The following is a 12,800-nucleotide window of genomic DNA, read 5'->3' on the forward strand; positions in this document are numbered from 1 at the left end:
ACCGGTGCCGCACCTCGCCGGTGACTCGCTTCCATGTTGCCACCGATGACGCACCTTGTCGACGACTCGGACATGGACGATGAACACCTCGAGGCAATGGCCTCCGCACCTTGGCCATCACCTCCTTGCCGCCGATGGCGCAACTTACCGGGCAGCACGCTGTTCTCCTTCGCTCGTGACGCAGCTTGACGGCGATGGAGCTCAGACCTCGAACGCACGAGGCTCTGATACCAATTATTGGAGCTTCACCTCGCAGCCCCTGATCTTCTTCTACCTCTGAACGTACACTCATGGTGAGAAAGACTACAAAATACGCACACAGACACACACCTCACCTAGGAGAATTCTTGCTTTGAATCTTCCTCCCGGTGAGAGCACATAGGCTACATTGTTTCTCTGTCCACACTTCTTTTCTCATTCACGTACTCAACTTAAATAGGCAGTATAAGATATTGCCTATTAACTAGCTCCTACACTCGCGCCATGACGCTCACGACCTGGCTCACACACGACTAAATCAGCACGCCTATATAACCCACCAACTGACTCATCAGTCTGATGCATGAGCTAACACTACGGCCTTTTCTCCAGGCCACAAACTAACTCAACGAACTTGGCCAAACTTCAACTAACTACATGCAAGATGCAACGAATCAAGATTAAAATCTAACATAAGTTTGGCTCCCTTTGCAAGGCAACATATACTGCTACACACCAATTGAACCGTATAATCCTTGCTGATATCTTTCATGTGCATTTAATTGGTACTATGAAGGTCGCCATAGTGCGTCAGCATTTCTGGAAAGTGCAAGATATTGGTTATCTTCTTTTGGGGGTTAAGGAATGGGTGCAAGATATCCAATGCGTGCAACCTAACATTGTAATATATCATGCTCCTGCAGTTTTATGTGAACAATATATTACTAGAACTTCTTTGCAAGTCATTATCGATCAATGCTTCAGTGCCGGAACTTCAGGCAAGAGAGTGGTGTATGGGAGATGTTCATGCAAATTTCAATAGTTTCTCAAGATTTCGATTACTGCGACCACCTTATCCATCACCGGTGCCAGAATTTTTCTGCAATCACAAGAAATGGATGACAGGTAGTTTGAAACATATGACTGAGATTGTGCACTGGATCTCTTCAAGGAAAATGAACTGATGGACAAGTGTGGCGTCACATGTATGCTGAGGTGGGAATTCAGGTTGAGTTCTGATCAAGGGCATGGTGAGCAGTTTACTTGTAGTGCCAGAAAATCTGTGGAGTTACAATGTTGTATCTTTTCTCCTAGCACTAGGATGGAACTAGTGCCATGTCCTTCTATCATTCTCCTGCAATTTATTTGTTGCAAAAATTGGTGGATCATGGAGGTTACACATTGGATGGACAACTCGGACATTGCCGAGCTTGCTGTTATATTGTGATCCAAATTCCTATACTAAAGGGAGGCTAACTTCTGACGAGCGGAGCGAGGCCCGTCGCCGGAGGCTTGGGCCGAAGCGTAGTCATAAGTTAGCCCATATGTTGTGCCCTACAGGGACGGCTGCGGGGGGTGCGGGGGGCGGCAGCCCCCGCGGTACGGATCGTTGCCACCGTCTATATATATTCCCTGTAAGCCGCCGCTAGGGTTTTATCGCATCATTGTACACCCACGGCGTTTGTAAACACCACCGAAATAGTGAAGTTTTGCTGGCTGGCGCACGTGGTTTTTCCCTTGTGTGTTGCAAGGGTTTTCCACGTTAAAATCTCGTGTCCCCTGCAGTGTTTTACTTTTCGTTCTTCGTTTATTGTGCATCTCGATTATAACACTTGCTTGTTGCACTCTTTGGCGTTTGATGTTTATTGTTATCTTTCTTACAACAAAGATATGGTCTGTAGCACGGCTGCTCAGTTATCATAGTGAAGGTGTACATGCAACTGTCAGATGATCACACCATCGAGCTACAAAATGGAAGTGCAACATAAGCTTGTTGGTATTGGTCATTCTTGCTTTCCTCGCTCGTTGCTGCCAAATAAAATACTTGTGGGTGCTCAGGTGAAGAGCTATTCATGGGGAGATGCACAAGGAAAACACACTCATCTATGCAAGATTGATGGAGTCCATCTGAGTAGCACAACATGGGTTCACATGGGTGTTTTTCGATTAGATGTACCTGGACAGTTCCTCATGGCTCCTTATGTGATTCAGTCCATGAGATACGTAGAGATTACTCATTTCCTCAGTCATTCAACATTGTTTTTTAAGCGACTGTGTGTCAATCTTATTTGTTTCAACTATGAGATTCTCTCCTAATCATGGATCATATTTTACTATCACAAGAACTATGTCCAATGAATTTCCAGTTGAAAATAGTCTGTCAGTGACTGGCTTTTGCCTATTGGTGTGTGGGATACGATTATGGAAACCTGGAATTTCACAGTTGACTGCTGACTTGCAGAAGCAAGAGGAAGAGGGCGTATTTTCAGACCTACATGAAGCTTCCTCCGAACAGTATTGCTCAAGCCTTACTAGAATTATATTCCTCTTCTTTGGGGCAACCTGATTATAAGATACTTGTAGCTTTTGCATCCGGTATGGTCGCCATGAGGTCACAAGTTTGGACGAGATGTGCGTAAGATTTGGAAGCGGGATCCCGTGTAATACAAGGAACCTAGGAGAACGAACCACAAGTCCACGGAAAAACCTATTCATCACCCACGGGTGATGGTTACCAACCATCGTCCGCGAGGTTTCACCCGCGGGGTGATTTTGGGCCGTGGCCCATTAACCTACCGGGAGGCTGTTGGCGGGTTTTCCGGTTTTCGTTGGGTTTTTTCTGGTTTTCTTGGATTTCAGTTTTCTTTCGGTTTTTCTTTGTTTTTTCTTTTTTCCTTTTCTAACAAATTTTAAAGTGTAGCAAAATTTAAAGTTAAGCAAATTTCAAATTCGAATAAATTTTTGAAGTAAGCAAATTTTTAATCTTAGCAAATTTTACATCTAAGCAAATTTCGAATCTGGAAAATTTTAAATCTAAGCAAATTTTGAATCTGGGTAAATTTGAATCTAAGCAAATTTTCAAATCTAGTTTTTTTTTTTTTGAAATAACCGACTAATGGGCAAAGGCGTTAACGGGTACCCCTTAGCGATGGTTATAAGGGCATCTCCAACCGGCCGACCCAAACGGACGCGCTGGGCCGTCCGTTTTGGGCCGTTTGCGTGGCCGGCCGGACACGCGGACAGCGCCCCGCGTCCGCGTGTCCGTTTGGGTCGCACGCGGCGCCCAACGCGGCGATCCAAAGAGACGCCACGTGGTTCGTCTTCGTTGCGCGGCACTGCGCCATGGCAGGCCTCGACGGGACAGCCATGGTGGGCGGTGGAACGCGCGGGAAAGATCCCGCGCGCAACAAGGTTCCCGCGCGCGCGAAAACGCCATTGGCGCGCGCTCGCGCCCTAGTTTCCCGCCAGGCCGCTGGCTATAAAAGACGGCGGCGGTCTCACACAGACCGCATCACCTTCCTCTCCCACTCCACCTTCTCCGGCGCCATGCCGCGCACCCTGCAGGCCACGTGGGCCAAGCTCTCCCTCGCCGCTCGGGCCAGGTTCCCGCGGACGGAGGAGGAGGAGTGCGCGGACTCGCGGTGGGTCGCCGACGACGAGGCGCTCCGCGTCGCTGCCGAGGCGGCGACAAAGAAGGCAGGCGACGCCGAGATGGTGGAGGCGGCCGCGGACGGCTGGCACGAGACCGCGGACGGCTGGTACGAGGTCGCGGAGGAGGGGGCGGCCGCCGCGGAGGAGCCCGTCGACGAGGAGGACCTCGCGCTGGCGAATATCAACGCCGCCATCGAGGAGCGTCTCGCCGATCTCACGCGCGTGACGAAGGAGCACGAGGCCACCTGGCGGGCCGGCCGCCGCCGATTAGGCGACCTCCTCGGCCAGAAGAACGAGCTGATCGCTATGCGAGCAGCCCGTCACCTCATCCAGATGCCCTCGCCCGAGCGGCGCGCCCGGGAGGATGCTGAGTCGGCGGAGCGCGGCCGGCAAGAGCGCATGCGCCGGCGGCAGGAGAACCACGAGGCCCAGGCCCCCGCTCGCGTCCGCCTGGAGGCGCGCACCGCTATGGAACGCGCCGCCTTGCAGGAGCTTGAGGTATGCGGGAAGCGGATGGTTCTGCCGCAGGAGGCGGAGCGCGAGCGCGCCCGAGGTGCGCGGACGGAAAGGAAGAGGATGAAGGCCTCCGCCGAAGCCGCCGCGCCATCCAGCTGGTAAGCTGGAGTGGAATCCTCACGCGTACAGGCCGCTCGCGTCGAGTGAAATCCACGGCCCCGACGGCGAGTCGGCGAGGAGTCGCCGGCGAGGCCGCCGGCCCCGTACGTAGTAGGATAGAAGTAGTAGTTAAAAAAAATTGTAATGGGTTCTTTTTAATGAAACAAATGTTTATGTCTATGACACGTGGGCCAGTGGCGGACAAGGGGCGGACGCGAGCGACCAGCCTTTCGCATCCGCGGCCACGCAAACTCGGCCCAGATTTGGGCCGGGTTTGCGTCGTTCCGGACGCCGCGGCCATCCGTTTTAGGGATGGGTCCGCGCGCTGGGCCGGGTTTGGGTCGCCCCGTTGGAGACTTAATCTGGGCCGGGTTTGCGTCGTTCCGGACGCCGCAGCCATCCGTTTTAGGGATGGGTCCGCGCGCTGGGCCGGGTTTTTGTCCGGCTGGAGCCATCCGGACGCGCGGGCGCGGGATGGGTCGCCCCGTTGGAGACTTGGAGATGCCCTAAGCCCCGACGAACTCGCCATCCAGCCGCGCCCGTGCCCCGAACCCTAAGCCTACCATGTCGTCTCTGCTGCGCTCGCCGGCCACCCGCCGCGCTCTCTCGGCGGTCTCAACGAGAGGACCACAGGGGGCTTCCTTCCGCCGTGCCCCTTCGGTGGCAGCCCCCGCCTTCGGAGAAGAGTGGGGAGCCACCGTTCGCCGAGGTCTCGCGTTCCCGACCTTGCCGCGCCGCCACCTCGGCGGACCTCCTCTGCCCGGCGTCGAAGCCACTACTCCTTCCCCCGCCCAGGTGAGGCTCCACTCTTGGTTGTAAATGTGGTCTTCTTGGTATTGCTGTCGCTTAGCATCCCCAAATTTCGAGTACGTATTTATTTTCTATTGGAAAACTCAAAAAACGATAGTAGGGCATGCAATTCATATTCCAGTTCAGTATCTGTTGTTCGATAAAGTATTGAGGATTATTCTCTTGAAATACCCTTTTCCAACTGCTGATATCCATGACGGTGCAAAGAGTTATATGCATACTGTCACGGGATCGCAACCTCGTGGATCGCAACCGTGCCTCCCTCACCGACTGCTACTGCACCCTCCTCGCAATTAACTGCACCTCCCTCGCCAATGGCCAGCCCCAGAAGCAGCAGCAGCAGCGCACCTCGCCGGCTTCGGCCTCCGCAGCAGCAACGCCATCCCCAGCAACAGCAGCTCACCTCGCCGGCTGTTGGCCCCAGCAGCACCTTGCCAGCTCCTTCCCCTTGTCTCCACAACTCCCAAGCAAGTTGATCATCAGCAGCAATGGTTCTTCTTGACCTCAATTGCAGTCCACCTGAAGATCAAGGTGCATGTATAATCTGGAATTGCATTGCATAAACTACATACTGAATTGAGAAGAACTAAAACTTCCAGAATTTTCAATTAAGTATCTTGATTTGAACAAAGGCTCGAAGAGTAGTGCAAGTAGACAAGTTTTAGTGACTAGTGCAAGGTAGGCAAAGAGTAGTGCAAGAAAATAAGCCATCTGCTCCTCCAGCTTATCATTCTTTTGAACTACAAACACATACTATCCTGAGAACTAACACAGTTGATCTCAGTACAAGTTGATGTCAAAAGGTACTGCAGACATCTAAAACATAGTATGGAGAGAACAATTTTACTACTCCATAGAAACAGTGGCTTACTTACTTGCAGCTAGTACAAACAGTGGCTTCATACACCAAACTAGAATATTAATAGTCCTTAAATTAGATAAATTGACTTAGCGGGGAGTACACTATTGGTGGAATATTATCAGTGCTAATCCTTTTTACCAATGTAGTACTGAGTTTTGCTTCCTTGAAATGTTCTGATTAGCAGATGCATTTCTCATATCTGAAAAGCAAGTCTTCTAAAAAAAAAGCAAGTAATTCAATTGTGGTGAAATGAAGCTATTACACAGATAGAGGAAATATACATAATTTCCACTAAGCTATGGGGTAAATTATTGTGGCTACAACAGGCAAGGCTAATTTCATTTCCTATTGGCAAATATCTAGCGGTGCAGTTGGGCAACAAACATAATTAAATTATTTTCTCTTATTTGCAAGAACGGGAAGCAAAAAAGGAGCCAATTTTTTCATCCAAAGACAAAATCTCATCCCATCCTCACAAAATGTCTCACAAAAAGTGATAAGAGGGAGTACTATAGTTGAACGATGCTGGAAGCTGGAGTAACAAATATTACAGATCCATGTGACAAGATGAGCTCACCTAGGAAATAGTTGACAGTAAACACTTCCCTGAACAACCAATTAAGCATCCTGAAAGACAAGGCAAATTAGTCAAAACAGACAAGCCAGTCCACATATCAGGATGTACTGTAGATCAATCATATGAGGACTTTAATGTGACAACTACGATGACATCGGTTAAGCACCGCAGTTAAGTCCATTTTATCAGTCTCACCATTCATTAAGCAGCAACTCATCTGTGTCACATTCTTGCGATGCTACTTTCTAAGATTCATCCACGAGAGAGCCGGAAACAATACAAAACCAAACACAGTTCCTTTCTACGTGACACCATGCATTCTCCTCTACGCGCATCTGAAATAGTTTAGCTAATCTGGCTGGATGAGTTTGCAACTTATTGAGTCGACTCTAGACATATATTAATGTGTAATGACAGCAGCTATCTTGGCTTGAAACAGAGGAACCAAATCTAATCCATGAACCAAACACTTACTGTTTTATCGGCCATCGCTGCAATAACTGATGACCAAGATGTAGGCAGCAAACAGATCCATTACAGGCAATAATCTGAACCGACAACCAAGAATGGCAATAATCTGAACCGACAACCTGGGCTTCAATGATGGTAGATGGGAGAGGAGAGTCCGAGGGTGGTTAGCCCGGCAGATGGGAGAGCTGCTACTGGAGGAGGGGACGGCATGCTCCGTGAGCTCGGGGCGCTCCCATGGATTATGAGTCTAACGACTAGTCTTGCGACTAGTCTATGAGTCCTAACTTGACTGTCGACTAGCTTTCTCGACTCGACTAGTTCATAGAGTCGAGCAGTCGAGCGACTAGTCATGGACTAGTCTAGACTAGTCGTGGTAATTCAACTCGATTGACTCAATTTGGGCATGAACAACTGTCCAGAGGTACCGGTGGATAACTGTCTAGGTTATAGTATTATTATGTTACATAACTTGTGTTGAACTTATGTTGATTTTTAGTTACTCCCTCCGATTCAAATTAATTGACTCAACTTTACCTAGATACGGATGTATCTAGATGTGTTTGTCCGTATGTAGGTAAAGTTGAGTCAATTAATATGAATCGGAGGAATACTAAATCCCCTATTTGGTTGCTACATACGATAGTATTTTGTACTAGCTACTGTCAGAGTACATGCGACTAGTCGAGCACTAGTCTAGACTAGTCACGATTAGTCTATGAGTCGGTACCCCAACGACTCAGCTTGACTTTTCGACTCGTAATCCTTGGGCGCTCCCCGGCTGCGAGTGCCTCCCGCAGCGATCCGACGGCCAGCAAGTTGCCCTGCACCGGCGATGGGGATGACTTGGAGAATAGCGGAAAAGGGGGATGAAGGAGCTGACAGGGGGCGCTGCCAGCGGTTTGGCTGTTCCTGCCGGCGGAGCGGCAGCAACGACCGTCTGCCCGCTGTAGAGACAAGAAGAGAGGTCCGGTTAGACCTTAGGGTTGAACCGGTGAGGTTCGTAATGACTTATTTTTTGCGGGATGGCCCCTTACCGTAATGGTAACAGAATCCAGGTCCGGTCCAGCAGGTCAGTGGGCCGAACCGGACCTGTTGCATCTTGAGCTATTCTATGGACTACCCAGATGTGTTAACCGGCTTCCCCAATTATCCATTGGGCCAAATGCTTGTTGTCATAAGTTAAATCCTATCTGTGGTTTCAAGTTAATAGGTTGAAGCTTATGGCCTCTTTGGTTTGCAGGATTTAAAAAACGCATGAATAGGAGAAGCACAGGAATATAATGTCAATGACACATAGAATCCTAGAAGAATAAAAAATGCACGAATCGTTAACATAAGTTTTATGGTTGCACTATAGGAAAAAACGAGGGAAATTTCTATTGAGTTTGACTACGTGTCATATTTGTCATAGGTACATGGGAATTTTTCCAAGAGGTCTAATTACTTTATAGAAATCTTATGGTTTGTAGTGTAGGAAAGCAATCTGTAGGAATTTTGGAGGATTCATTCCTTTGAACCAAATGGACTCTTGGAAAAAAATCCTATGGATTGGAATTCTACAAAATTCCTTTATGCTGTGTTTGGATGCATAGAATCCCATATGGAATTGAATTTGACTTTCAGTTTCCAAATCTGAGATGGAAATGAATTGGCTCTGAAATAGAATTCAGCTGTTTGGATGTGCTCGGAATTTCATGTTGAAATCGAATGGTGAACCCAATTCCAAATCCTGTTTGGATGTACAAACCTTGGAATTTGGTGTTTTGTTGAATTTGAACAATATAACTATTATTATTTAGAATGTATATATATATTATTTGGCAAACACGGCACAAAAGAAATTATCCCCATCGTTCACAGCACCCTAAATTTGTGCACATCTAAAAAAAAATGGAATAAAGGATAAAAACGATGGGGGCCTCATTCCATCGTTCCCAACTCCGGTTCCCATCGTTCCCAGCGCCGCCTCCGCCTGCTAGGGCTCGCGCTGCCTCCGCCTGCTAGGGGTCGCGTCGCTCGCGCCGCTCGCGCCGCCTCCGCCTGCTAGGGGTCGCGCCGCCTCCACCTGCTAGGGGTCGCGCCGCCTCCGCCTACTAAGGGCCTCTGCGCCGCCGCTCGCGCGGCCTCCGCCTGCTAGGGGCCGAGCGCCTCCGCGCCGCCTCCACCTGCTAGGGGTCGCGCCGCCTCCGCCTACTAGGGGCCTCCGCGCCGCCGTTCGCGCGGCCTCCGCCTGCTAGGGGCCGAGCGCCTCCGCGCCGCCTGCGCCTGCTAGGGGCCGAGCTCCTCCGGTCGCTGTCGTCGGGATGGAGGCGGCGGCGGCGACGGGCGTGTCGCAGCTCCCTCTGGTCGCTCGCGAGGAAGAGCCAGCCCGATAGTTTCCGAGCGATTCCGAGGGTCTGAGCTCGGAATGTTTCGGGTGGAGTTAACACATACCGATTCGGGCCGTGGAATTTGGGCTCGGTTTCCACGCTGTAATTCCAAGGCCTATCCAAACGGTGGAAAGTGCTCACGAATTCTAGATTTGGTGATTCCGAGCCCAATTCCATGCATCCAAACACAGCATTAGGAATCTTTTGTACCAAAGAGACCCTTAATAAACTGGATTATCTGGTATGTTATTTTGAACATGCTCTTTTATGAATTTTCCATTGGGCCAAGGTATTGCTGCAGTTCATATCATTCATTGGTTGTCTCTCATTATAGCTTCTAGCCAAACCACCAAACAAATGTTGAATATTACTTGCATTTTATATTAGATTGTAAGCACATTTTTTACCACTTTCAAAGGAAAAATTAGCTAGTGGACACTGGACAAGAACAAATGACCCACAGTTTCTACGCTATCACAGATCTGGCAGGTTTTACCTCCATGTCAGCCTTTTCCACTTATAATTTCTTCTTAGGTTTCATTGTTCACTAGTGGGCCACATGGAATTTTTTTTTAGAGGTACATTTATTTTCTTGAAGAATATATGTGGAAAGTTATGATCTATCTACTCATCTGATTGTAGCATCCTTCGTGTTTGTGAGAGTGATGTTTGAACAATCAAGTTTTATGTCTTCCCACATGTTTGACAGTGGCCACAGAAACCCTGATGGGTCTCTATTGTTTGAACAACCTAGGATATGTTTGACTGGGTTGATGATACAACAATTTGTCCTCCCTATACCTGGTTTCTTTAACCTTTTTCTTTTCCCCAAGTGAAGAAGGTATCTTGAGCTTTAATGACAACTTCTCCCCTGAGAGGAGTGTTTTCTTATTAGTTTTTACCATGTGCCATTTCATTTGTCAATTTACACAACCATTTTCTTAACGCTGTGTTTGGATGCACAGAATTGGGCCTTGGAATTGAATTAAATGGAATACCAAAACCAAGGTGGAAAGGAAATGGTCTTCAGTTCAATTCTGTTGTTTGGGTGTGCATGGTATTTGTTGTTAGAATAAAAGGGTGGCACTCAATTCGAATTCTTGGATGTACACACAGTGGAATTGAATGTTCCGTTAAGTTTAGACAATATAAACTTTTGTACACATATGAAAAATAGTGTGTAAATATTAAAATGTTTATATAATTTTCACACATAATAACATTAAAATAAACGTAATAAGGTGGAAACTGCAACACGCATGAACAACTTCAAATGTCATAAATATAGCTGGATTTCTCTCTCAAACCTGCAAAGTTGGATGAGGTTGCAGGGTCTGCTACTCTGCTCATTCTTGGTGTAGTGGTCCAGTGATGTAGAATTATGAAACATATCAGAATCTAGAACATGATAATTCTGTACTTCCTACATTTTGGTGAGTGAAAAGAACTAAAAATGCTTTTTTGATACTTCCAATCTATTGCTGATGCTCAGCCTATCTTTTCACACATCAATGCCTACAGAATGGTGATACAGCTATATGATGAGCTGCTAAATTGAACACATGTCAGGGTGGGGCCTTTGACAATGCAGATCCAATCTGACACATGAGCTGATATACTGGACTGCACTCCTTGTCGCCACGGGACCTGACCTTCATCATGTAGCTGTCCAGGGTTGATTTCACACCCTTCCAGATCTAATCCGCACCTTGTGAATCAAGTCAGAGAGAGTACTGCAATCACGTCAGCTTGTTCCGCTGTAAAGTTGAGTGAAGCTCATCAGCTCCATCGGGAAGAACCGAACGGGAAGAGAAAGCATGGCAGGACGATGTGGATGGGGAGAGGAGGGCGGGGAAGGGGTGAGGAAGACGAGGGAGGGGACGAGCTTATCAGAGCTGCCGGGAAGGGGTGAGGAAGACACGCGAGGCAGAGCTCCCGAGAGAAGAAGACTTGCTCTCTCACGACGAAGCAGTACGCGGGCGTTTCCGAGCTCGCTCCCTCGGAATCTCACCAGGCGGAGCGGACACACGCGGGAGGTGGGCTCGGAATGGCGCTGAGTTTCCAAGCCTCAGTTCCAAGGCCCACCCAAACATCCAAACTAGGCATAGCAAATTCTAATTCCGATTCCAAGCCCCAATTCTGTGCAACCAAACACAGTGTAAGGGTAATGTTCGTCGTCCTTGATTCCAGTAATGTCATGGTACCTTTATCAGATGAAAATACACATGAAGGATTTTTCTTGTGGAAATTTGTTCTTGCAACCACTTTAATATTTTCACAACATGTTTAATACCATTCGAAGTCCATTCTGTTTGAAGGATTTTCTCCATCTGCATTATTGTTGTGCAAATTTAACCCCTTTGTATGAGAAAAGAATGAACTTTTATCAGAAATCCTGAAACTACATGCCATAATCAAGTTTCTGGCAATAATGATGTTTAAACGTTTGAGGTGCCTCACTTACAGCTAGCTTACAATACTATGTGAACTATGTTGGTGGTATGCAGGTCGATCAGTTACGTCAGAGTATGAAGCAACTAAAGGATACTCTGGATAAAGGATTTGTTATATATGGATCCGTCAGACTGTAAGTTATAATTACTAATTTACTTAAGTACACTTGCTAACAGTGAAACTGGCATCTCATTATATATTGAAAACAATTGAATGCTCAGTGTTGTTGAGGACTGCAAGCCAGAAGGTGCTTTTCGCCAGTGGTCACGGTTGTACGGTGCTATTCTTTTGCTTTTGCTTGTCGAACGAATGATCAAGTGAGTGAAGCAAGGATAATCGGTATTCCCCCTGCTTGCCTTTTGAATACTGAAACATCCTGCTTCGAATTATGAGAAACCTTGCTTGCACTAGTGCATTTTAATATAAGTACAATTAATTGCTGACGGTCATGAAGTGTCTTTACTGTCTCGTGCAGATCTTAATTCGACTTTGGGGATGAAGGCATTTTAAGGAAACTTGTGCTATGCTGCAGCGGTTTAAAAGTTTAAATCAACGCACTGAAACTTGGTCTACCTTTCTACCTCCGGTGTTGCTGTATTGTGAGCCACTAGGATAGCTGGTTTAATCTAAAGTTCGGTACTTTCGTCTCGATGGTATTATGGACCCTTAGACCTCGATCGTTATATAATAAGGAACTGTGTGTTTTTTGAAAGAAGTTAACGATTTACTCACCATTTACATGTTTAATGTGTACCATATTTTATTATTTAGTACGAAAAATATGAATCTAGTTTTTGGGCAAGGTTAATTCTGTCACATCTAAGCTTAAGAAATTTGTGGTTTGTAATAATACATGTGTGGCTCACAATTTTTTTTATGTGAAGGAAATCCATTTTGGCTCATAAGTATAGATGCACCCACCGTCTAAAAACGTTTTTCAAAATTTCCATAAAATTCTGAAAAAAATATATTCTATGGTTACACACGGAGTATCTTTTTCTGGCTTCTGTAA

The 12,800-nt window shown here is 47.2% G+C and overlaps 1 protein-coding gene across 2 annotated transcripts; it reads left to right on the plus strand.

The window, feature by feature from the left end:
• Window positions 1-4,716: 4,716 nt before the first annotated feature.
• Window positions 4,717-12,590, plus strand: LOC127321187 (uncharacterized). 2 transcript variants are annotated; one of them, XM_051350228.2, is made up of 4 exons: window positions 4,717-5,040; window positions 11,842-11,921; window positions 12,010-12,105; window positions 12,264-12,590. In XM_051350228.2, the coding sequence occupies exons 1-4, from the start codon at window positions 4,810-4,812 to the stop codon at window positions 12,268-12,270; spliced, it is 414 nt and encodes a 137-aa protein (XP_051206188.1). In that variant the 5' UTR covers window positions 4,717-4,809; the 3' UTR covers window positions 12,271-12,590. The 2 variants fall into 2 exon arrangements, with proteins under 2 accessions (XP_051206188.1, XP_051206189.1); XM_051350229.2 differs by having other exon boundaries at window positions 4,720-5,040; window positions 12,010-12,127.
• The last annotated feature ends 210 nt before the right edge of the window (window positions 12,591-12,800 follow it).

This window comes from Lolium perenne, chromosome 6, assembly GCF_019359855.2.
Source record: "Lolium perenne isolate Kyuss_39 chromosome 6, Kyuss_2.0, whole genome shotgun sequence".
NCBI classification, from domain to species: Eukaryota; Viridiplantae; Streptophyta; class Magnoliopsida; order Poales; family Poaceae; genus Lolium; species Lolium perenne.

What these genes read in the sequence shown, in the direction of transcription:
- LOC127321187 (XM_051350228.2), top strand. Translation starts at nt 4,810, where the DNA reads ATGTCGTCTCTGCTGCGCTCGCCGGCCACCCGCCGCGCTCTCTCGGCG. An exon ending in CTACTCCTTCCCCCGCCCAG is followed by an intron (nt 5,041 to 11,841) that starts GTGAGGCTCCAC and finishes GGTGGTATGCAG; the next exon opens with GTCGATCAGTTACGTCAGAG. An exon ending in ATATATGGATCCGTCAGACT is followed by an intron (nt 11,922 to 12,009) that starts GTAAGTTATAAT and finishes TTGAATGCTCAG; the next exon opens with TGTTGTTGAGGACTGCAAGC.